Below are 25,588 nucleotides of genomic sequence, written 5' to 3' on the forward strand. Positions count from 1 at the left end.
GTAGTCTTCCTAGCAATGTGTCTTCTAAGAGGTTAAGTCTGCCTTCCATGACTTTTTAAATAGTTGATTAAACAAACAATAAAAAGGTTGAAGCTGGGCATGGTGTCACACATCTGTAATTCCAGCACTTGGGAGGTGGCAGAAGTATTGGTAGTTCAAGACTAGCTTAGGCTACATAGCAAAATCCTGTCTGAGAAAAACAAACAAACAAAAAATTGAATTGAGCCTGATCAAGTGCAGAGTCCTGTGTCACACTTTCCCTGCCTGTTGATAGTGTCACCATTAATCAACTTTCTTAGGGTACAGATATACACAGATCCAATCATCATATAGTACATGTACTGAATTTCTCCATCTTACTCCTTAATAACAGCCCTAAGGAGTAAATGAGATAAGATATGTAAAAGTGCTAGAGACTTATCAAGAGTTCACAAGTTGCCTCTATTTGTATGACCTGGTCACCAGCTTGTGGGAGTAGGGACTAAGTGAGTATGCTGCTGTCTTGGAATGGATGGTTGATTAAAGGAGAGGGGGACACCCAGCAAGGCAGAAAGAAGGCCCCCTGCATTTCCACCTGTCTAAATGGCTACACTGTAACATCTTCTGGCTTGGGCATGTTTTGTCTCTTGATTGAAACATGGTTATTTGTAGCAAAGTGATCAATTTTGAGACACTGCTATTACAATTGCAATGATATTCATGGATGTGACCAAATGGCTAATTGGTCTATATATTGAAATTAATTCTATTAAATTTGATTTTATATACTTGCAGTTATTAAAATATTTTGATTTTTGGAAGAGACACTTCAAAAACAGAATTAACTGCTGGTTAAGGAACAGATTTTAGGTGAACATAATCATGCTGTGAAAAATATCCATCCCTACAGTAACGGCTCATAAATATTTGCCAAATGCCGAGGGGGAAATTGGCAGTTTTTTGAATAGGCAACATATAGGTTCCTAAATGCACAGATGCATATTTCACAAACATGTTACATGTAATATATTGTATTAATATATAACATAACACATGGATAATGGCACTATGATATATGTCAGGTGACTTCTCTTTTAATTCTGTAATGTAAGAATTCCCCTGATCATTTTCTAATTGAGAAAGTAGGCTTAAATGAAAGTACTGTTTCCCAAGACCCAGAACTAAGTAGTAAGGTGTAAGTCAGGAGTGTTGACTTCGAAACTCTCCTTTTCTTCCCTGCTCTGCTTCCTCCTCAGTAGACTCAACAAATGTTGACTGTATTTTTTCCTCCAAAATATATAAATATTTCTAGGTCTACAGTTATATACTCACTTGTGTCATGTATGTTATTAAAAGTATAGAAGTCGTAGGAAAAAAGTATAAAACTCATAGGTGTCCACTCAATGAATCTCTACACAGTGAACACCTGGATAAACAACATCAGGTAAGAAATAGAACACCACTGGGATCCTGAAAGGTCCCTGGTGCTTGCCCACCACCACAAAGAAATCTTACGTATCTACTGATTCCTAACTCTAGCAGTTTACTTTGTCTGGTTGTGAACTTTATTTTAAAAGATTCACATGGAGTCTCCTGTTCTGCCTCTGGCTATCTTTGCTCAACATGGAGTTTGTGATATTTATTCACGTTGTTGTCTACAGATGGGTGCCATCATTTTTATTACTGCATAGTATTGAACTGTGTGAACATACTACAGATTTACTTCTCCATTTGGCTATTAATGGGCATTTGGATTGTTTCCAGTTTGGGACACTTGTGAATTGTGGTGCCATGAGCTGTTTTTGTCCACATCTTTGGTGCACAAAAGATTTGATTCTGTAAGGAGTTTATCAGGAGTAGAATTACTGGATCATAGGTTATGTGACTTCAGTTTTAGAAGACTTTCTTCCAAGTTGGCTGTATCAATAAAGATTACAAGTGCTGGTTATGTTCACCAAATGTCCTGATTTCTGATAAATACTCTTGTGTAGGCAGATTTCTTGGGGAAAACTGCTACATAGTATTTGGCTACCTGTACAAACTTTGTGGGTTACCATGTTTGGGCTAAATTGAGGAGGATGCATGTATTACATTAAGAGGGACTGGGGACTGACAAAGCTGAAATAGAACTTCACAGTTTGTAGGGGATGTGACTCAAGTGGTAGAGTGCGTGCCTAGCAAGTGTGAGGCCCTGGGTTCAATTCCCAGTACCATAAAAAAAGAATCTCACAGTTTGTGTGTGGTTGGTGCTTTTATTTCAGGGACAGTTATCACCCAGCCCATTCCACCACAGTCCAAGCAGGGGCCTCAGATTTGGGGTTCCATCCCCAACACAGGTCAGTCAGTCTGGATACCTCACAGGGCGGCACCCTCCATTTCTGAAGGGACTGTGGGGATGCACAACCAAGGGGTTATCCCGGTTTAACCCTTCTTTTCCCTCATCTGCAAGACTGCTGCTGCTAACTCAGACCTGTTTTTTCAGGAGGTGACAGGGCACCTTGCATGTCTTTCAACTTGTAAATGCAGAATTGCTCTGCAATTCTAACAGTAGCTCAAACTGAGGTCCAGATGTGACTGAAAGTCAGGAGAGGAATGCAACACATACCTGGATGCTATCGGCAGAGAAACAATCATGAAACCCACATGGAAAATCGTAGAGGCTGGTGTTCCAGCCCACCAATGAACTGAGTCTCACAAGGGCAGCTCTTAGAAGCAATAAGTATGCATTTGCTTAATCCTGGTCTGTCTACAAATCATTTGGGTTTTTTTTTTTCGGCTTTTATGCCACATCCTCTCCATTCTTCTGAAGAATCACTTCTTTGCCAGGTAGTCTATCTGAGGCACTGGAAGTAGGGTGCACATGGTGTCTGAGGATTGTGGTTAATTAACTCTAATTAATGATATGGAGATCTCTGTGTAAAACTACTTGGGGAACCTTGCCAATGCGGCCATGTGCTAATGTGCTGGGTCAAGGAAATTTGGCCATTGTGGGGAATTGAGAACTATTGATTTTTACAGAGCAGGCATCCAAGATATGACTAATGACAACAATAGAGGACTCTTATCAGCTTCAGAGTTTATATCAAAGGTGAGAGAGTAAAAGAGTTTGAATGACACACCCAAGGCTTTAACCCAGTTCCTTTTGTGTCCTTGGACATTAGTTACGATCTCTTTTGTTGGTCTGTAAGATTGGACTTGCTGAGTACGTCATGTTCTAGGTCTTTCCTAGTTCCCCAGTTTTGTAACTCCATGTTATTCTACGAAGTTAGTATCCTATTTCTTTGTCTTCTCCTCTCCTCCCCTCTCCTCTTCTTCCCTCTCCTCCCCTTTCTTCTCCTTCCCTCTCCTCCCTTCCCCTCTTCTGTCCTCCCCTCCCCTCCCCTCTCTTTCTTTCCACAGGTTCTCATTATACCCCAGGCTGGCCTCAAACCCATGATCCTCCTGTCTCAGCCTCCTGCAATTATAGGCATGCACCACCACATCCAGTTAGCATTTGTGATATATATTTTGGAAGAAAAGAATGTGTCACTTCTTTTTTGTTTCTCCACAAACTGTGTTCATAACCTCCAGATCTGAGTTGGAACATGTTTTTTCTTTAAATTTCTTGGAAATCATGAATGTCTGCAATACTTTAATGCTATTTATATGGGAATATGGAGTTCTTTTACAAAGAACCTCTTAAGCATTTAATAATACTTACTGAGTGCTTACTCTGGGTATGTCCTCAAGGCACTTGGTGTGCAGCAGGAGTGTAGGACATGATTACCAGAACTGGAATATGGAACAGAAGCTCATGGGAGCTGTGAGAGAGCGGGGCCGAGCCCCAGGTTTCGTCTCCGTTCTGAGACATCAGAGAAGGTTCTTGGAAGGTGAGCCACTGAATCATTGAATGACAAGTGCCATTTCAACAGGTGGAGACATGGCGTGCCTGCCCTCTGAAGAGGATGTAAGGAGAGCAAAGGGTGATAGATTTAGGGAGATGGTTTTGGTGATGGCTAGCAAGGGCTGGCTAGAATTAGAGTGATCCTATGTCTTGGCTTTCCCAGGACAGTCTCAGTTTATACCTTCTGTCTTGAAGTAATTATTACCCATGCCATTCTTCATTCTCAAAAAGTGTTCTGGTTTGGATGATCGATTCTATAGTCACTCTAGCTCTAAGGGATGCTGTAGCAGTGGGCAAGTCCATACATGGCTACTGAGATGGAGAGGCAGTAAAAGAGAGTCAGGAAGAACTAAGCTGGCTAGCTGGTTGGCTGGCCAACCATACAGGGGAAAATGGCATTAGAAGGATTTGGTGATTGTAAGGAAAGATTATATAGTCTTAGGTTAGAAAGAGCTGGAGGGAGCCTGACCATGTCTGAGTTCAACCCCAGATCACAGTCTCACAGATTAAGAGACGAGGGTAAGAAATACTAATCAGGAGAAGAACCCAGGCCTCTTGGAAACCCTTGCCTCCCCTTCACTGAACTGAGTTGAGTTGTGCCCCCTTAAAATTCATGTCCACCCAGAACCTGTGAGTGTGACCTTATTTGGAAACAGGGTCTTTGCAGATGTCATCAAGTTCAGATGAGATCTAATTGGATTAGGGTAGGCCCTAAATCCAGTATGGCAGGTGTCCTTATAAAAGAAGAGAGAAATTTGGACAGATGCAGAGACACACAGAGAGATTGCCACATAGGGAGGCAGGTGTTGGAGTGATGAGTCCACAAGCCAAAAAATGTCAAGGGTTGCTGGGAGCCACTGAGGAGTTGGAGGAAGCAAAGAAGTCCCCTCTGTGACAGTTTTCAGTGACAGCATGACCTTGCTGTCACCTTTAGATTTCTAGCCTCCAGAACTGTGAGACAATACATTTCTGTCATTCTGCACTATCCAATGTGTGGTATTTTGTGACAGTGGCCCCAGGACAGGTACACACTTTCTGAGTTCTAGGTGGAGCATAATACTCAGCTGGAGGTGTCTGGGAGGCTCATGAACCCATAGGACTGGAACACAGAGGAGAGAGCAAGATGCAAAACACAGCTGGGGTTAGTAACTGGGATATGGGGATGGGAGATAGGACTACAGGGAAGGGAGGAAAGGAGCTCCAAGGACAGAGGGTGGAGAGGAAGGAGAGGAAGAGACAGCAGGTCAGCAGGATAAAAGAGCAGAACTTTTCTGGAGGAATTCCAGAGGAGGTGAGGTCCTGTGTTTTGCACCGGGAGCTGCAGGGGCTGACTTGGCATTGAGGTAATTGGTGACCTTTGCAAGAATGCCTGAAGAGAATTGCAGGAGTGAGAAGTCATTGGGGAAAGAGGCAAGAAATAAAAGGCAGGAAGATGACTCTTCCATGGACTTCAAGGTAGAGGAGAGAAACCAGGCAATAGTTCAGGGGCAGAAGGGTTTTATTAGGTGAAGGAGGCACCAGGTATACTTGCGGAAATAGTCAAGGAGAAGGAAATCTTGCAGATGTCAGCTGATGTGATGGGTGGCCAATGGATGGCTCACAGCCCACCCATGCAAACGTGCGCACAGGGTATGCCCCAACCAGAATTGACCCAATGCTTTGCCTCTCCTGGGCCCCAGCTCTAAAGTGAGAAGGAGGGCCACAATAGTGCAGAGACAGTGTCCCCAACATGAGGAGAAGGAAACTGGTATCCTCAGGTCATGGAGTATGGGACAGGTGTCCCCAGGAGACGAGCAAGGAGACCATCTCACAGCAGTCGGACCCAGAGGACATCACATGGTACGATTACTAGTGGACTCAAGCAGTGGGGTAATGAGCAGGGACAGGCTCTTGGGAGGTAGAGCAGGTCAACACCCCTCTCTCTCAACCTGCTGATGGAACCCCAGCTTGGACCCCTGCTTTGTCACCACCTTATATAAAAGGAAGCCTGGGAAAGTGAGGCAGCTCTTTGTTCTTTGCCCTGATGGCTTTCTCCCACCTCTTCTTTATCCGACTTGGGGTTCTGGCTAGCTTTTGTCTCCATTTCCTTTGTCTGTTAGGGAGGTTACACCTGAGTATGAGTCACAGATAGTTTTAGAAACAGTACTGTCCTTGGGAAAAGGACTCAAATTACAGGGTCATGCATGTGCAGGAGTGAGGGACTGTGTGTGTGTCCAAAGGCCCTCAGGGTTGTCTCAGCAACTCAAATTTAACCAGCATTGTGGATGATGGTCCACTGTAAAAACAAAGACTGAAAGCACTGCCAATCACCCTGGGCCCACACTCTCTGGTGTCCTGGGAGACACAATATCAGTCATGCTTGTTCCACGGCAAGGGGCCTTCTCTCTGGTACATGGCAGAAGAGTGCAGGGGTAGGGTGGTAATGTGGTCTGTGCTATGTGGGCGGGCAGGCAGATAGCATGGCTAGACTAATCATTGTGATAAAAGATTCTGGAGAAAGCCTGGACCTCTTCCCTCTGCACCCTGACTTTGTCCTCTTTCCTCCTAACACCTCCACTTCACCATTGGTTTTCATTTACAGTCTATTTTTTTTCTATATTTCTTTCTGCATATTAAGTATCTGTGACCATGGTCTACAAAAGAAGAAGCATGCTAACCAAATGGACCAGAACCCCACAGTCAGTAAATGATGGAGCCAGCAGCCAGTAAGCCCAAGTCAGGTGCTCTACACCCTACAGGCTTGACAGCTTCCTCTTACTAAGCAGGGCTTGGCTTCCAGTTGGCCTAGAGCAGTGTGATGACACTGTCAGGACTTAACGTTCAGGAACTTTATGCAAGACTGGTGGAAGCAGCAAGTCATTCTGAGTCTCTTGGTCTGCCCCATGGGAGAGAGCAAAAGAGCCTCTCTTTTGCTCCTGGGTCCCTGGGCTCTTGCCTTTTAAAGAAAGAGCTGCTTCCTCTGTGCTGGGTGGGGCCAAAGTAGTGGGCAATGGTGTCTGGGATGCTGCTCTTCTCCCAATGGGCCTTCCACAGAGCTGGAAGCAGGACTGGCTGCTGACAGGAGTGATTCCTCCATCACCATTACTGTGCCCTTCTGCTGCTATGCACAGTGCTGTTGGGAGGGTGAGGATCAGAATCTAGGCTTGGCCTCCAAGGATTACTCTCAGATCCACAGGGCCAAGCCGGTTTCCTAAGGGAATAACTACCTCTCAGAAGGCCACCAGCTAAAGCTACAGGGCAGGGACCTGGGGGCTGGCACCCCATTGTCATCAAGGCCTCTCAAAAGCCATGAATCTGGTGGCCAGACACTGCAGTGCTGCTGCAAAAGGGAAGCCACTGTTGCTCCTGAGCAGAAAATGTTAGAGTAGCCTCTGTTTGCTTCTGCCTTCCAGTTCCTGTCAGTTCATTTATTGGCAGAATATCATTCACGTCTAGACCCCTCAAGAGAGTCTGAGAAATGTGGCTTTGAATACTCTGCAGTACAACAAGGAGTGTAAGATAAATGCTGAGTGCCCAATCTATCACATATAGGGAGACAGAAAAAATACTTAAGGCTGGGCACAATGGCTCACGCCTGTAATTCCAGCTACTCAGGAGGTGGAGATGGGAAGGATTGCACCTTGAGGCCAGCCCAGGTAAAAGTTAGTGAGATTCCATCTGAATAAGCAAGTTGGGCATGGTAGTGAGCACCTGTGATCCAGCTACTCAAGAGGCATAAGTAGGAGATCAGTCCAGTCCAACTGGGCAAAACCCAACTAAAATAACTAAATCAAAAAGGGCTGGGAGCAAGGCTAAAGTGGAAGAGCACCTCTTAGCAAGTGTGAGGCCCTGAGTTCAAACTCCAGCACTACTAAAAAGAAAAAAAAAAGTACTGAATACTTGTTTCAAAAATTTGCAGTTGGTTCTGACTTAACATTAAATGAAGTTAAAAGAAAACGACCTTATGTCTTTGAAGACTGTGAGGAACTTTGCTCAAAATTCTCTTAACCATCCAGAAGGAGAATTCTTTCCATCAGTATCACTGTTGCAAAGTTCAGAGGGTTACCTAACCATTAGGAGGTGGGGTATATAGCCTAAAAAGAATTATTTTTCTTTATAAATTGTAGAAATAATACAAGAATAAACCTCTGGCACCATCACAGACATCATTTTTCTTCCCATGCATATTTTTATTTTTTTGTGAAGTAACGGCTACAGGATTTTGTTTTGCCTTTTCACCTAAAATCACATGAAGCATTTCCTATGTTATTGTATAACCGAACAGCTGTCTTTCATGACTGCATACTATTTCTCTAATAAACGTCATCATTTACTTAGCTAGTCCCCTCTGGTTGAATATTTAGGTTGTTTCTAATTATTTACTACTATAAAAAATGCTTTGGAAACGGTTTCATGATTATTCAGACTTTTGTGGAGGACTCCCAGAAGCAGGATGAGCGGTTCATAGGCACCGGTTAAAGGGCTTCTATTTTTAAATGAGTATCGACAACTTCTGATCAACATTTCTTAAATATCCCCTTTGACAAAAGTAGAGTAATGTTTCTCTAGCCATCACTAAACACTGAGCTTGTTCCTATCACATCCCCTTAGCACTCATCTTGGGAGCTACTATGGGCAGCTACCAAAAATGGGAAAATGGTGCCCTTAGCCTTGGCGTCTCTGTTGACCTCTATTGATGAGCACTTGACTGTGTCTCAAATCCTTAAGAGCTGCGGGGAATATGGTGACCTGAACCTTGGCAAGCACAGCATCTCAGGGTCTCCTCCACCCTTGCATATCTCAGTGTCCAGCCTTCGTGCCCAAAAGCCCTGTCCAGATAAGGCAGGGAGGCCCCTGGGCTGTAAAAGTTGATTAACTCCACTCCTCCTCAGCCCTGGAACATGTAGATGGAGACTCCTATAAGCAGATCTCTCCCCTACTTTTTGATTTCTTCCATTTCCCCCAGATGGAGCAAGGCAATATTAACAAAGTGCGGGGTACAGTTTATCAAGGAGCCAGTAGGGATGACTTCACCAGTTGAGACCCGAGTTTTAAAAGACAGGCGGATGTAAGTTGCAAGATTTTACTCAATCTCTTGGTACTCCTGCTGAGCCTAGGTCTCTAAAGACCTTCCAAACTCAAAAAAAAAAAAAAAAAAAAAAAAAAAGTCTGGTGAAGGGGTACCTGTCTTGGGCCGTCCAGGGAACAGAGGAATACACTTAGCTCTTCACTGTATGTCTTCAGTAACAGCAACCACTTCGAATAATGGGGTTCTCCCCAGCAAGGCCCACTGGAACGGAACCCTGAGTTTTAACTCGCTCCCCTTCGTGGTACGTGCCCTTGTGACGCATGACAGGTGGACTTACTGATACCGAGGAGTGTCCTCAGTTCTAGAACTCCTCTCCCACGACCACTCCCCTGTCCAACAACGTTAACTGACATGCCCAGTAATTCCCCTGCTCCCCTTCTGCCTCAGGAATGCCAGAGCTTGCTGAGCAACACCATTTGCAAAACCACGGGGTCTGGGGGCGGATTTCCCCCGAGCCCCTGTTCCCGATGTCTCTCCAGCTCTGGGCACAACCTTCCTGCTGACCCTCCCCAGGGACCGTCCCCCTGCCCGCCCCTTGCTGACCAGCACCACCCTTGGCTAGTACAACTTCCCGGGACACCCCAACGTCTACTCTCGCCCCCGTCCGGTTGCTTGGAAATGTGCACAGGGCGGTGACGTCACACAGGGAGGCGGGTGCCCGCGGCCCCGCGCACCAATGGCGCGGCCGCGACCGGCCTCTTCTTTTCCAGCGATTGGTGCCTCGGGCCCCTAGGCTCCGCCCCAGCCCGCCATGGCGTCAGCCGCCGCGGCCCCCGGGAGGTGGTTCCCACTTTAAGAAGTGAAGTTTTCCGCCCCCTCCCCCTTCCTGCCCACCTCCTGCAGCCTCCCGCGCCCTGCGGGGCTGGCGCATGGAGCTACGCAGCGGCGGCGTGGGGAGCCGGGCTGTGGGGCGAAGGATGGATGGGGGGGACTGCCGAGATGGCGGCGGCGGCTGCAAGGACGCCGGGTCGGAGGACTACGAGAACCTGCCGCCCAGCGCCTCCGTATCCACCCACATGACAGCCGGAGCGATGGCAGGGATCCTGGAGCACTCGATCATGTACCCGGTGGACTCGGTGAAGGTGAGGCGCGGGGACACTTTGGGGAAGGAGCCAGCAGAGCAGGAGCTCGCGTGCGTGCGTGCGTGCGTTTGCATCCCGTGCACAGCACCTCAAAACCACGCTGTCCCCGGGCGCCCGTGGGCTGGCCGGGGTCTCTCCCCGGGCTCCAGGGAGCGCACTGCTCAGCTTCTTCCGCCGCGCGCGGGGTCCCCAGGGGCTCCCGCCGACCCCGCGAGGGAGCCGCAGCCGGCGCCCCGCAACGCGCGTGCCCGGTCCCGGAGGACAAGTGGCGAGCGCCTCTGGCCCCCGTGGTGGCGACGACGGGACTCCAGGAGAGGTGGTCGTTGTGGCTTTGCACAGCCGGGACCGCGCAGACGATGCGCGGTGGCCCAGGCCGCCCACACGTGCGCGGTTTCCGAGGGAGGTCGCGGCGGGGAAACACTAACCACTGGTGGAGAAGAAACGTGGTCCCCGCTGGGTCGCGCGCCCTCTGGCCCCAGCGTGTGCCTGTTGCTTCTTCGATTGTTTGGGGGACAAGCCGGTGACAGGGGTACTGGTTCGGGAACGTCCTCTCAGTGCCTCTGAGCAACTAAGAGACAGTGAGACCCACAATGACGTTTGACTTCTTTTGCTTGCTGGGAAGTGGGCAGACAGTCAGGGAGAGCTGGTTCTGTACCGCTCTGGATTGTGTAACAGGCAGCTAGTATGTCCTGGTCACTTCCCCAGGTATTTTACTTGCATTTTTGCAAAGAGGCAGTTTCAGCAGGTAGCATTTGCCCGTCAGACTGAGAGCTGCCTGTGCAGACACCTAATGGCTCCGGGATAGAGAGAAGCAGAAAGTAACACTACGACTGACTGTTACACATTGCACTTTCCTAGGCATAATTCACGCATGAAGCAATTCTGGGAGTTAACAGATGAAGAAACCAAGGTGCAGAGGTGAACTGATTACTTTGCCCTGACTAATGACCACTTGAGTCTTCTGGCTGCAGCTCTACGGTGCTTTGGGGGAACTTGGGAACACCTCAGGTGGCCTTGCAATGCAGGCCCCACCAGCAACTGCTGTGTCTTATTGCTGATGCACCCCACCTCCACCCCCCCACAGGAGCAGGTGTGAAGACCAGAATGTCTAACTTGCAGGGTTTTCTGAGAGCTAGCAATTGGCAGCTGGACAGGCCAAGTCCAGTGAGAACAGGCACAGGCGGGCATTCTTAGAAAGGCAAGGCCTGTCTTCCAATTTGCTGCAGGGCCTGAGTCATCGCTTTTCTATCCCTCCAGTGTCCCAGTGTGGAATTGGAAGAATGACCATTGTTTGTCACAGTCACTAAGGAGATGGGGAAGACCTTGTTTCTCAGGTTTTCAAAACTCTTCCAGGGAAGACATAGGACAGACCCCCAGGTGGCACTGGTACAGGAAAGAACCCTTTACATGCAGTAAAATTTTCCAGATTTGAAACTCAGCCTTGGGTTGAGTCTGGGGAAAGTTAGGAGTGGGAAGCTCCCAACCCATTGGTGTCACGGAGATGAACACTCCATCAAAGAAACCCTACCACCTCTGAGGCCTGTAGCCTCTGTGCCATGAGTTCTGAGCATCATCTTGGCTTATTTGTAGGGTTAGAAATAATTAGTGATGCCTTTAGAATTCCCTTTGACGCTTGAGGTTTTTATCTGCCATGTTTGTATGCTCTGGGTTTAGTTTTCCTTGCCCCTCCTTCTGCCCGACACGTTGGTATGTTTTGATTTCAGAACTCACATGTGTGCTTAGTATTTCTTTCCCTAACAGTTCTACCTATAGACTAGAGAGCATGGTATGTATGATGGAAGGAGCTGTTCTGACTGTCACAGAGAAATCATTCATGTTTTGGGGCTTGTTTGCAAAATGAGGGCTTGGGTTAGCTACTCAGTAAGTTCTTCCAGTTCTGGGAGTCTGACTCTAATCCCTAGGTACTCTGCTATTCTTAAGTGTGCAGGGTTGGTTGTATAACTCCTTTTGTTTCCCCTGCAGCTTTCTTGGGAGGAGATCAAGGATTTTTCTTTCTAGTTTTGAACAGAGACGGAAGGCATAGAGGGAGTTAAAGGGCACAAGCAAAGCTTGCATGAACCCACAGCTGACCTGGCAGCTAGTGCCAAGGTCAACCCAGATCAGCATTGATATCTGTGCCTAGCATGAGGTGGCAGGGATGCCTCTGTGCCTCAGTCATGGAAATGCTTCCCTCTTAAATATTTTGAATGATGATAACCGTGAGTAATTGAGTCAGGAGACCTGGGTTGGGTTGCCAGCCTTGCCCCTAACTTGCTTCCGGGCTTAGGCACTGTTCTATGCCTTAGTTTTGTCACTGGTCAAATGGGCTCTGTGCACCAGTTTAGTCTTTCTCCACATCTTTAACCCTCCTTCCCTTTCTATGAACACATAACTCCTTTGTCCTTTTATGTTACTTGAAATTTCAAAATAATTATTACAACTGAGATCAAATCCATGTAAATCGTAGTTTGGAAGGAGAAAAAGTTTTCTTTGATTTTTAAAAGGCATGCATTTTTCACTTTGATGTTGTACTTGTTAATGAGTGTTGAGTCAGCCTGCTTTTTCCAGTTTTTCTATCCTAGGAGGTGTGGACTGGGAAACCCAGGGCTGGTACCTTTCAACCCTGAGCCAGCTGGACTCCTTGGTTTTTATGTACAGAAAGGCAGCCTCACTGATGCTTAAAGTTAAAATAGTGAAGTTGCTTTTTCACGGGGTCCCTGTCACCTCCCAGTGTTGCTTTAATGGCTGGAACTTTTCAAACTGTGGGTCATGACCGCATTAGTGGGCACAGATTGGTCAGAGTACAAAATATGAGCAGGCATGGCCTGCAGTGTGGAGTGAAGCTGTTTGTTGAAATTCTGTTTGGGTCGTACGTGTGTTCCACAGGTGGCAGTGTGAAATTTCCCTCTGGCTGGAGGTTATGGTCAAAGGCACATGAATACCATTGAATCTGAGGATCCATAATGTTTGGTGTCCCAGCAGGCAAACATTGAGATGATTAAATGGCTATTTGGAAGACTTGAGGCAAGTTTTTGGCTCCTTCCTGTGTCTTCCTCTTTCCCTTGGCTCTCCACGAGATGAGTGCTCATTCATCTGTGCAGGACCAGGTTACTGGGACCTTTGGCCATCCCCAGGGCTACAGTGAACAGCAAAGGGAAACCAAGGCAGGGAGCACAGGGTCTGTCTTTGCAGGGCTCTTGTCCAGCAGTGGCCATGACCTGCTCCTCTCCAGCCTGGGCTTGTCAGGAGCCTCTAACTGGTGTTCCAAAGTGGCAAATAGTGTAGTGGCCTAGACCAGCACTTGGGGTGGAAGCGAGAACCCCACGTCTGGTCAGGAGTGCTCAAGACTGTGGGGAGCATGCCAGGTGGGTGGAGGAGGAAATTCCAACCAGATTAGGCACAGCATCTTAGACCACACGGAGTCTGCAGTGGTGAGAGCAGGAGCAAGAGGAAACAGGAAAGATTTGAAGTGCGGGAACTTCCGGTGACCCTTTCACAGCCCTTCTTCAGCGTGGCTTGTCCGGGAAGCCCTGCCCTAGCTTTCCCAGGCCAGACCCTCTTACCAGCTGGTGCAGAAGGAGCACGTGTGCTGCAAGTTCACAGCATTTGCTGTGGGTGAACCTCCTGGACGCCCATGGGGGCAGACCTTGTGTACATCCAGAGCTTGCCCTGCTGAACCCCATGCAGCCCTGGGCGAGTTTGCTCCTGGGGCTTTGGCCTTGGACATGGCTGACTAATTGGAAGGGTGCTGGGGTGCAGGCAGCTGCCAGAGTCCCCGCCTTCCACCTCAGTGCTTGGGAACAAAGTACAGTACAGGTGCCACCATTCAGCTTCAAGAGGGCATGGAATCCCAGATGTTCTCCATTCCCTGTCTTCTCTCCTTCGAGTCTCAATCTTCCCTTCTTTTCTCTTCCTCTTCACTGGGTGCTTTTTTTTTTGGAAGGTGGGAATGAGGAAAAAGGGGACATTCTTAGCCCACAGTCCTCACTTCCTCATGATGATGTCTGTATCTGCACCCCATCTCAGAGTTGTCACTTGGCCCACACAGGTCCTTTCTCCTGTCCAGAAATGGGGGAGGGACAGGTTGGGGCACAAGGGCTAGAGGGTGATGCCCAGGACTACAGTAGCAGAGGGAGCCCCATCTTTTAAAAAAAATTAAATTAATTTTTCTAATTGACACATAAACCTTAGCTTTTTAACAGGGAGCCACATTTAGGGTTTACTCGAGGGATTTAATTAACTGCACTGCTTAGATCACACAGGTATGTGAATGCACACAGGAGCTGGAGACATACTGTGTGTTGGGGGTGGGGGTGTGCTCCCAAACCTTTTCCTGCCTTGATTTGGGCATGTCTTCACCATCTGTAAGCACCTTGTTGAAGAGGGCTTTTGTCCCATTTGCTCTTTGGAGCAGAACCTTGTGGACCTGAGCACCCTAGTGGTCCCGACTCATGTCCAGTCTTTCTCTCTCCCCGTCCCTCCCCCTCCCTCCCTCTCCCTCCTGCCCTCCCAGGGCCTTGTTCATGCTAGGCCGTTGTACTATACTTAGTTACATCCCAGTCCCCAATCTCTTCATTCTTCACACCCTCGAGATCAGTGGCGTTTATGTTCATGGTGCCTCATCCTACACCAGAGCCCTCCTGCCTCTGAAGTCTTCAATTCAGATGTTTCATTATCTGAATCCATTTACATCTCTGTAGGCAGCTTCTCTGCCTTAGCTTGTTCCGACACTGGGCTTGTGTTGACCTTGATCTATCCACCGGGGGACAGCTAGTCCTCAAGGAGCAGTTAGCATCCCGCAGGCCCTCAGCTCTGCTGACCATCCTCACTAGGGTCTCATGAGCATTTGTCTGCCACACTGTCTGCTTCAGGCTGCCTTCTTGCTCCTCAGCCCTCCTGCCCTCCATGGATCCAGCCTCAGTATGGCATCTCGCTTCCTAGTTCATAGAGAAACCAGGATGGGAAACTCATCTTATGGTCACCGTCCTTCCAAGCTCTTGCCTTCTACCCCCATTGTAAGAGAACAGTTGTCCCTAAGGTGAGTCAGTGATGGTGGGGAAGGAAGACACACCTGGATTTGAGTCCTGGCTCTATATCTGGGCCACTCAGGTCTCTTCTCTGCAAAGTGGAAACATTAACACCAGGGCCTACCTTGCAGGGTTGTTGAGAGAATTAAATGAGGCAATGTATGTAAAGCTCTTGCTGCACTACTTGGTGAGGAAGTTCTCAATAAACAGTGGTGGCTCAGAAGGGTATCATTTTTGTCACCTCTCTCTTGGGTGACCTAGTTCCAGTGTTGTTAGTCTCCCCCCATTGTCTCCTTCACAGAAGCATTTCTATAGGTTCAAGCCTGTCTCTTCATCTTAAATACATGAGCTCACCCCAGATGGCTCACCTGGACCCCCCATCCCCTGAGCTCTGCCCTCACATTTCTTCCTGAAGGCAGACAAATTCTTGTTGCTCCTTTTATCAAGGGACTGTTGACACAAGGCCTCTGCTTCCTTACCTGTCGTCTACTACCCCTGACTTTTGCACCCACTACTCCTAAAACCTGGAGAACACTGTTACTGATCTCCTTGTTAATCCTCCAGAGGAGCTGGTCCCTCTCCTTGCCACCCTCCATTTCCTGTTGTGGGTCTGGCTTCTCCACAGCTCCCTGGGCCACCTGGGCCTCAGAATTCTCCCCTCCATCTTCTTGTCTCCCCAGCACATGGCTCAGTTTCCATCTGTGTCCTGATAACTCTCAGATCCATATCTCCAGTCCAGGCTCTCAGGAGCTGAATCTCCAGTTGCCTGGACACATGTCACCTTGGCCACTTCACAGCCTGGACTTAGCATGGACATCCTGCCTTTCTGCCTAGGCCCTTGCCCTTGCACCTTGGTCTCACCTTCCACTTTTCCCCAGCCACTGTCCCGGATCCATGGAAGACCTGTCCACTTCTGAGTCTGTAGCATCTCTTGAACTTGTTTCCTTCACCCTTCCTACTACCTTGGTTCAGGGGTCTTGGATTTGTCCTTTTCCTTGGGCTACCCTGCCACCCCCCCACTCACCCCCCTGCCCTGCCGCCCCATATACACACAAGTGAGTATGTCCTGCTTTGTTTTTCTCTGCAGGTTTATTCTCTTCAAAAGCACACCACTGTAGGCTTATATATATTCACTTGTTTTTAAATAGTTGCAGCGTTATTTCTATTGCTAATGGCATCTCTTTCTTCATTAGAATGTCACCTCTCAGTGGTCAGGGTGTTTGCTGTTTTGTTCCATGCAATCCCATTGCCAGGAACAGTATCCAGCACATAGTGGGTGCTCACTAAGCATTTGGTGTGTAAACCCTGCAGTTCATTCTGCAAGTCATTCGTCACTGCTCCTGTTCTCCCGGCCTCAAAGCCCCTCCAGCTTGCTTGTAGCCTTCACTTTCCCTATCTGAAATCAGGAAGAGTAGCAGCGTCCTGTTTTACAGCCTGCCTGGGGCCTTGGGTTAGACCACAGTGCCAGGTTTGCAGGGATCATGTTTAACATAGGAAGCTTCCTGCAGGGGCCTGGATCTTGGAATTTATTATCCAACTGGAGTCCTGCCATGGAGGTATGGAAAATCTAGCCCACCCCCCAGCAGAGCCTGCTGGGATTGGGTGTGGAGGGGGTAGGGGGTGGGAAGGGTAGAAGGGGAGGCAGGGTGAGGAGCAGCCCCATCTTTCTGCAGTTCACTTCTGGTGGTCTCTGTCTTCCACATTCAGCTTGACCTGCTTGTGCCTGGTTTGCATGGAGCCTGAGACACTTTCCCCTTCCAGAATTCTTCTGACTCTCCCTTCCCCAAGTGTGGGGCATAAAGTATTCTGGGAATGTTGATTAAATGAGTGAAAACATGGCTGTTATGAAGAAAACCCAACTAAATTAAAAAAAAAAAAACAGAGCCAAAAAACCCCTAAATATTAAAACCCGCTCTCAAATAAATGCTAGTTTTTCTTTTGTCTTGTTTTGCATTGTTTTTAATCTGTAATGTATCTTGGCCACAAAAAAGACCACCTCAGCTCTTTGTCTGTTTTTTTTTTTTTTTTTTTCTTTTTTGTGGTAGGACTCAGTGGGCCACAGCTCTGCTCTGATGAGGCTGTTCCCTACCAAGCCACTTGTTTCACTGCATATTTACCTAGCACCCTCTTTGCCAGGCTCTAGGATAAGAATACCAGGCTACAAAAATAAGAATTCCTAGCCCCCATTTCCAAAGCAAGCACGATCCCTGTAGTTAGACCCTGAGTTGAGGCAAGAGCGTTGGCTTCCATTGAGGAAATGTGCGATAGCCCGCTCTTATCCTTGGGGCTACGTTGGTTCCGAGGCGTCGTGTGGATGCCTGGAAGCATAGATGGTGGTGAAGTCCATACACAAACTGTCTTCTTCTGATGCATAATACCTATGATAAAATGTAATTTGTAAATTAGGCACAGTAAGAGAGGAACAGTAATAACCAATAGTAAAATAGAGCAATTGTAACAATACACTGTAATAAAACTTATGACTTACTTCTGGCATTTTCCGTGTGATGTTTTCTGTTCACATTGACTCCATGTCACTGAAGCCACAGAAAGCCACATTGTGAATGAGGGGGGGACCATACTTGTTCTTGGGCTAAACCAACAAGATCGGGGTGTCTAGATGCTGGAGTGGGCTGCTGTCCTAAAGGCTGGAGCTTTCAGGGTAGGGTCGCATGGCTTCTTTGCCAGGTCTCTTGAATGGGTTCCTTCTGCTGCAGGAGACGGTGATCCCCAGTTGCCGTCTCCCCTTCCTGCCCATCCTCCCCTCTGCTCCTTTTATGGTTGTTAGTCCTTCTGGAGGCTCACCTTGGCTCACAGAGGAGCCTTTGGAAATGTCCTCCTCCCTTCTCATACCAGACGGGCCACAAGGGCTGTCGTCTAGTCACTGAGGTGTCATGGCTTCACATTCATGCTTTCTCTCTGCAGAGAAAACAAAATGTGTTGAAATAGGGAGAAATCCCAGCCAGGGTCTGGTTGAAGCAAGAGTTACATAACAGGTTTAGGAAATGGCTGGACTCTTTGGGTCAAGCCGAGGATGGCAGCCTGTGTCACTGAGAGAACGTCTGTGTGTGCTGAGGCCTGGATCCATCAGGCACGGTTAGCCAGAGACTCAGAGGCTCTAGGACCCTGAGATCTGGCTGGCCACACAGTCTGTGGCACCCACTGCTGCTAGTGGAAGCCCTGACCCCATGTTTTATAACAGCCTTTTTGTTCCTTGGGTGTGACCAGGAAGGGCACATTTGAGATGTTGCTGAGGGCAGTGGCTTAGAAGGGGTGTGTGTATTTGCTGGTGTCGAGGCCACCAAACCAGGGGACAGCTTTGTGTATTTAAATCTTGGTCTTGCCATCAGCCAGCTTGGGAACTTTGGGCAAGACTTTTCTCTGAACTGGTTTTCTCCACACGAAACTACATGAATTTCATGCCTTACAGATGATATGGACAGGTGTTGGGAAGCCTAGGTGAGATCACTTTTGTGAATGGCTTTTGTTAAACTTAACATGTTCAACTAATGACAGGTTGTGTTGGAGGCAGTATGTTTAATAATGGTAGCTGTTCGGTTTGACAGCACGGGCTCTGGAGCCAGACTGCTAGGAGTGGTGCCTGAAACCTCCCTGTGCCTTATTTTTCTCATCTATGAAATGGGGCTGGCAGTTCCCACCTCAGCAGGAAAGTGAGAATAGTTGAGAATGATGCACCTGACGGGCAGACACATGGTGAATACTCATTTAATACCAGCTTCTGTATTATTTCTAAAAGTATTATTACTATGATGCCTGGATGTGTTTGTCTGTTGCTGCTGTGATTATACATTGCTGTATTTTTGTGATGTTTTAACCTCTACTCTGTCATTTGACTCCCTCCTTTGAAGGCAAGAAAAAAGCACATATTATTTCTAATTACAAAACTGAGCTTTTCTGAAAGCCCTGAATTTAGGCCTTTTTTCTGCTATACTGGAGCTGGGGTGGGAGCAATGAGGAAGGGCAGAAGGCAAGAGCAGGCAGGTGGAGTATGGGGCACAGGCACAGCTGTTAATGATGGGGCACCCTGGGTTCTGGGACATGCACAAAAGGACTGAGATTTTTGATGGAGCCCAACTGTGTTCCCAGGAAGGAGGAACTAGAGGCCCAGGAAAACAAGCAGGAAATCATAGCACCCTGAAAGCACAGCCCTATATGTAGGAGTTCTTCAGTCAAAGCCTCCAGTAAGGAGGGCCGAGGGAATGATAACAAATGGTGTGGCCATAGCTCCGGCCACATTGGTTTTGGGCTCCAGCTGACTTCTTTCTCTGGAACAGATTGCAGCTTCTGTGGCTCCTTCTCATTTCAACAGGGAGTTGAAGTTGCATTCCATGTGGAGACTTGAATTCTGGCTGGACTGAGATTCCTCTCCAGGTCACAGTGTAAGAGTGACATCTGAGGAAGACCACTGGGACGTGATGAGTTCCTTGCACCCCTGAGGACTGCAGTTGTCTCATCTGAGATAGGGAAGAGTAGTAGTGTCTGTCCTGCCTACCTGCAGGTCCCTGAACCGCACCTGGAAAGATAATGTGTCCAGGTTTGCAGGGAGCTGCGCCTTAAAAGGTGCAAACTGTATGCAGATACTCGGTCCCCATATTTACTATCAGGGTGAGATCCCGTTAAAGAGATCCCGTTAAAGGTCAGCTCATCGTAATGGAAAATCCAGGCTCCCCTTCCTGCAGAGCTAAGGATTCCCTGCAGCAGTGGCCATGGGTGCTTGACCTCTCTTAACTCAGTGTCTCCCATCTGTTGGCTGAAGACACAGGTAGCCATCTGTTGCAGCTGCCTCTGCACCTGGGGACCAAGTAAGAGCACTAAGGAGAGCAGCAGTGTGTCCAGGGCTGAAGTGGGGGTACCTTGAGGGATTATCATCTTACATGCTCACTCTTATTTTTTGAGATCTGTCCCCTTTGCGTGTGGGGACATCATGGGGAGGGGCCCAAGGAGAATAGAGACATTGGCCTGCTCTTTCCCACTGTGCTCCCCTGCCTCTGTTTCCTGAGCCTGCTTGCTTTTCTCTGTGGATGCAGGTGCCTCTGTCTTGGGGTCTCCCTGTTCCCCTTTTCCCATGGTGCTCTGAGATATTTGCTGACGCTTTAACCTTGCCCAGGACCTGGTGTTGGAGTAGAAGGTAGAGGGTGCCTGCCAGTTGACCAGGCCACAAGACTTGCCTAAACAGCCTCTGATTCACGCCTCTTCCTGGGTACGTGGTGCTCCCTGCCCTAACTTGGGCAAAAGGATCATGGGTGTTCCCATGCAGTTGGGAGCCTGGATTAAAGTTGCTGGGTGACTGATTAGCTCCAAGGACTTATACCCAAGAGGCAGCAGGGCCTCTTCAAAGGAGAGGAGACACTGCCCATGCATGTGTACAGGCCTGAATGTGGAGGTTGGACCAGGTGTGTCCTTAGTCACCAGCCGTGTGGTTTGATGGTTGATGGCTGGCTGGCCTGTGCTGCCTTGCTGATTTCTACTCATGCCCCCATCCGGGGAGATTCCAGAGGCATTTGTGAAGATATTATTCGGCCATCACTGAGTGGCTGTGCTTATTATGCAGTGAGGACCCAGGGGCTGTGGGGAGGCAAGAGGCTGGACGCAGCCCAGGTCTCCCCTCATGTGGTCCTGTGGCTGGGAGGACAGACTTATCAATGAATCATTCCTCTAAGAGTGACAAACTGTTCTCAGACCTGGAACCTGTGGGGAGGGCAGGAAAGGCAGTAATAATCTCAGGTTGGTCTAGGCCCATTGGAGACAGGGGTCTAGAACAAAAGCTGTACAATTCTCTGTCCCTGAGGATGTCACAGGGACAGAGTGGATGTATCTACAAGATGCCTGGTCATCTTTAGGACTCCTTGATGTTTTGCTTTGGGAGACTTGCCCTGAGCCCTGCTAAGGAATCTGTCTTGGTTGGGCCCCTCTCTTCTTCCTCCCCCTCCTCCTCCCCCCTCCTCCTCCCTCTCTCCCTCCTCCTTCCCCTCCTTCTCCTCCCTGTTTTGTATCTTTCATTCTCTTTTAGGATCGCCTAGTGGCTTGTGGGCCAGCCAGCCTGCTTCTTGGTGGGGACTTTCACTGCAGTGAAGAGCAGAGGAGGGCGGACACAAAGGGAGGATGGGCTGTCATATCAAAGGCATTTCGGCTCATAATTGGTCCGTAATTAATGGTGGCATGAATGGCACATGTCAGCTGGAGCAGCAGTCAGATTAGCGGCTGAAAATTCAGCACGGTCATATGTGCAGGTATAGGGTTTGCCTGGTGACCTTTACTCACTCAGGTCATGACTTACAGAGTGAAGAAACACTTGAGGGAAACAGTGTAGGTGACAAAGGGTGCCTTCCAAAGGACAGAGACTATTCTGAAGCCACATAGCCTGGGGCCCGTTCTTGGAGTTTAGATTTGTGTGTGGTTCCTTGTCATTTGGAAGGTAACAGTGTCACTGGACACATTTGCCTGTCCTCTCTTTCCTGTTAGCCTTCTCTGAGAGCATGGTGCCTCAGAGAAGTAAGTGCTGAGGGCAGCATCACTGGACTCCATCAAGGGCCTGAGCGGAGCGCATGAAGCCTTTCCTCCTCAGGTGACATCAGCCCAGGATTACACAGAAGTTCCTGGATCACACTGCTTCTGGAAACAGTCCTGTTTCTCCAAAAGGACAGCCTAGTGTCATGGGCACAGATCTGCGGCCCTAACTCCCCACGGCTTGGGTATTCCTGTGCTCTTGGAGCCTCCTGGCACAGAAGCCTTTGTTCCTTGGTCTGGGTTTGCTGGGTGCTTGGAATGGAGAACATTGCCTGTGTTTAGGCACTGAGCAGTTAGTTACCCAGAAGAAATGAGAGCAGCAAAGATTTGGTGTGGTGAAGAGGAGCTGAAGAAAGGGCCTTGTGCAAGGGGAGGTTTGTCTGAAAGCATTGAAACCTAAAGTATCTGCAAGACTAGAGATCTTTTAATGAAATGGTGCTTCCAACATTCCTTGCTTTCCAACCTTGATTTCTCAGACAACACCTAAGTCTTTGTGCACATGTGTTTACACAGGCCAGGATGGATGAAGTGTTTGGTTAACTTGCTTCCAGAATGCTGTTAGAGCTTTAAGAATATGGGCTCAGATATTCTTATAGATGTGTTGTAGAAATGACATAATAATCAAGAATGTGCTTGCAAGCTGGAACGACACTTAGTTACTTCTTTGCGTCCAACAGCATCTATTGATTTTTGGAAGGAGGTGGAGAAACTGAAACTGCAATCTGAGGTGTGTATCACTATGACTAGCTGCTGTGGTCCGTTCCTTTTATCCTTGGAGTCCGTACTCTTCCCTCACGGGCTTCGGAGATGGGCCCTGGTGACGCTGTGCTTGACCTTAAATGAGAATCCTTGTTTTCAGCCTCTCTTCAAGGATCTTTGTATTTTCTGTCAAAGCAATCGTAAGAAAGTTCCTGAAATTCTCTTTCAGTTCTGTAAACCGAAAGTCACCACAAAGCAGGGCTTTCACTAGAAGCTGCTGTAAATTGAAAACAGATTTCTGATCTCGGAGCAGCCACAATTAAGGGACCAGGAAGCTCTTGGAAGCCTTTTTCCCTGAACCATTGACCTGCATTTGCGTTGTGGTGGAGTGTAGGGGACAAAAGGTAGAGAAACCAGGCCAAATAGCATAGACACACATATACTTGAATTTTAGAGTGAATTGTAATTAACTTGAGTTAACTAGGGGCTCCCTGACCCTGTGGTCTGAGCTTGTCTGAGTCTCGGGACTTACCTGTGACAGTATTGGCAGTATTGGACTAAAAACTCAGTTATCTCATGGGAAGTTTCCAGTTCTAAAATTGCCACTCCTTATTCCACAGGACAGTATCACTTTGGGTGCTGTTTGGACTTTGGGTGTAAAGTATTCATTGACACACACGCATGGCACTTGTGCTTTGAGAAGGAACCCTTACAATGGGTTCTAGAGAGGAGCCAGCTGCCCATGTCCTCTTGGGGACCCTGCTTGTCCCTGAATTCCAGACTGCCTGCCTAGAAATGATAGTTTATGTAATCTACTTGAAGTCACCAGCAATAATGCTTTCAGGCTGCAGCCCTTTCATTCGGGCAATTCCAGAAATGCTGCATGGCTACAGCCCCACCCTGAACCAAGGGGAGAGTGTGGCAGATGCTTCTGGAAGGCTCTGTTTATAGCTCTCTGACTCCTTCCTGCTGGGACCTTTCATAAGTTCGCCACCAGGAAGCTGAGTCATCTAGGGGTCAGCCGGCATGGCCAAAGGTCACCCAGTGCTGCCAGCAGCCCTGGTTGGGTTGGCCTGGCATTTCAGTGGACAGTGTGGGAGCAGTGGATTGGGAAACCTGGGAGGGTCCCTACAGCGTCTTCTCACAATGGGGGTTGTGCTCCCTGGAGATTTCACAGTGAGATACTATTTCCTGCTTCACTCACTTCATTTCTTACCTCCCTTCCTGAATCTAAAGGCCAAGGTCAGGACCAAACAGAAGCACAGCATGAGGGCTAAATGACTCCTTGTACCCTGTGTTGGAGGCTCTGCCTGGACTCCTCATCCTAGGCTCATCTTCTCCTACCCAGCAGGTCCAGGGACACCAGTCCACTCAGGACCTCGTCCACATCCCCCTTCCACCCCTGTGCCCAAGCCCAGGTCTTTCTCCCACGATTTGCCCTCGCCTGTCCCAGCCTCACGTCTCCACTTTGATGTCACTTCCAGAACTCCTCCCAAGTCTAAATTAGGTCCCCTTCGTCTGCCCTCATATAGCACTTCCTACTTCTGCTTGGTGACCACCAGAGTTTGGAATTTTTTTGTTTTATTTTATTTGTTTTTGCGGTACTGGGGTTTGAACTCGGAGTTTTGCACTTGTTAGGCACTCTACCACTTGAACCATGCCTCCATCCCTTTTTTTGCTCTGGTTATTTTAGTGATAGGATCTCGATTTCTCCCAGGCTGGCCTGGACCTCAACTTTCCTCCTGTTTTAGGCTTCCTGCTGTCATTAGGATGACAGGTGCATGCCACCATGCTCAGCTCATTTCCGTTGGGATAGGGTCTCACAAGGCCCTGGCTGGCCTGGCAATGTGATCCTCCCGATCTCAGCCTCCCATGTAGCTTGGGATGACAGACATGCACCTTGCTCCCAGCTATTGGTTGAGATAAGGGTCTCTTTAACTTCTTTTAAGAAGTGGCTGGGTTTGAGCCACAGTACTTCCAATCTCAGCCTCCCAAGTAGTTGAATTATTGGTGTGAGCTGTCAGCACTGGACTTGGGAAATTTTATTTGCATGATTTTTGTGTTCTTTTTTCACCCATACTAGATTATAAACACATCACCTGCCTTCCTCATCCAGCCCAGAGCATAGACATAGGTTGTGGGGGAGGAGCTTGCCATTTTACCTGTCCAGGTACTTCCTCTCACCCCCTCCCCATCTCCTTTCCTCACTTCTGGGAATCCTTCTATCAGGTTAGGGAGAGAGCTTTGTTGAGTTCTTTGTTTCTGGGAAAGGCTTTAGCCATTCCCTTTACCATCTAGGAAAACTTAAAAATGACTTCCCCAAAAGCTTAGGAAACAATTTGTACAATGTTATCTAGCTTAAATTTAGCAGATGGGTCCCGGATGTTGAGTTGTCTTCTCCCTTTGGTGTCTTTGAACACAGAGCCTGGGGGTTCTGATGTGTCCTCACCTTTCTTTGTCATTGTCTAACATGAAAGATGGAAGTTTTGTGAAGAAGGCAGGAGACCTGGTCCCCTGGAGCTGAGACCAGCCCAACTACACATACATCATGATTCTGTATCATGGAGATAATTTGATAGTAGTGTTTGTGGGGAATCTGTGAAATTTACCCTGGAAACAGGCTTGTGGCACCCCCTGACTCTGGGGCCCAGCTTTGATGGGGCTTACACCTGCCGCAGCTTCCCTGTGGGCTGGGCCCCAGGTGGTGGCCAGGTACTTTTTACCTGGGGACCAGATCCCCAACAAGCAAATAAAATTGGAGAGGGCTTAGGCTCCTGCTCTGTGCTTGCCTGGGAGTGAACCCTAGCTCGCCTCTGGCTGTGTTTTAGCGAAGCACAGCTGATGATGGAGAATCGTGACACTGCCCTTCACGGGTCTCTCCAACGCTCAGGGGAGACAGACACACAGGCGCATCACCTGATGTAATTATACCTAGAGGAATGATTAAGCGGAGGCTGGCGACAGGGCTGCTTTGAAACTCCTTTTTTCTGTGGATAATAGGCTAACCACCGGGCAGCTTTCGAAGGTGTGGCCTCCGTGAAGGGTTTGGAAGCTGGTCTTGTGGAAGCTGGCAGGGCCACGCCTGACTCGGAGACATGCTCAGGGTGCTGTCTGGTGCCCTGCTCCCAGTCTAGCTCAGCTTCCAGGCGAGCTGCACCCACAGCATGGCAGGTCCCCTTCCTTCCTGCTGCTGAGCCCAGGGGCAGTGTCTTGGCACCACTAGCCCCATCACCACCTGGCCTCTCACACACGGACAGCTGGTTCCTCCATGCCTGAGCAGCTGGGGTGCTGATTCCTGGGGAGGGTCTCTTTTGGGGTGACA

General features: G+C 48.5%; 1 protein-coding gene across 2 annotated transcripts in view; it reads left to right on the top strand.

The window, feature by feature from the left end:
* The first annotated feature begins 9,673 nt into the window (after window positions 1-9,673).
* Window positions 9,674-25,588, top strand: part of Slc25a37 (solute carrier family 25 member 37) — a 38,906-nt gene continuing 22,991 nt past the window's right edge. The window contains exon 1 of one of the 2 annotated variants that reach the window (XM_020177893.2): window positions 9,674-10,012. In XM_020177893.2, coding sequence (XP_020033482.2) covers window positions 9,800-10,012 — 213 coding nt within the window. In that variant the 5' untranslated portion in view covers window positions 9,674-9,799. Of the gene's footprint in view, window positions 10,013-17,908; window positions 18,499-25,588 lie in introns of those variants that run through there. The other variant, XM_074055180.1, reaches the window with a different exon arrangement.

This window comes from Castor canadensis, chromosome 14, assembly GCF_047511655.1.
Source record: "Castor canadensis chromosome 14, mCasCan1.hap1v2, whole genome shotgun sequence".
Taxonomy (NCBI): domain Eukaryota; kingdom Metazoa; phylum Chordata; class Mammalia; order Rodentia; family Castoridae; genus Castor; species Castor canadensis.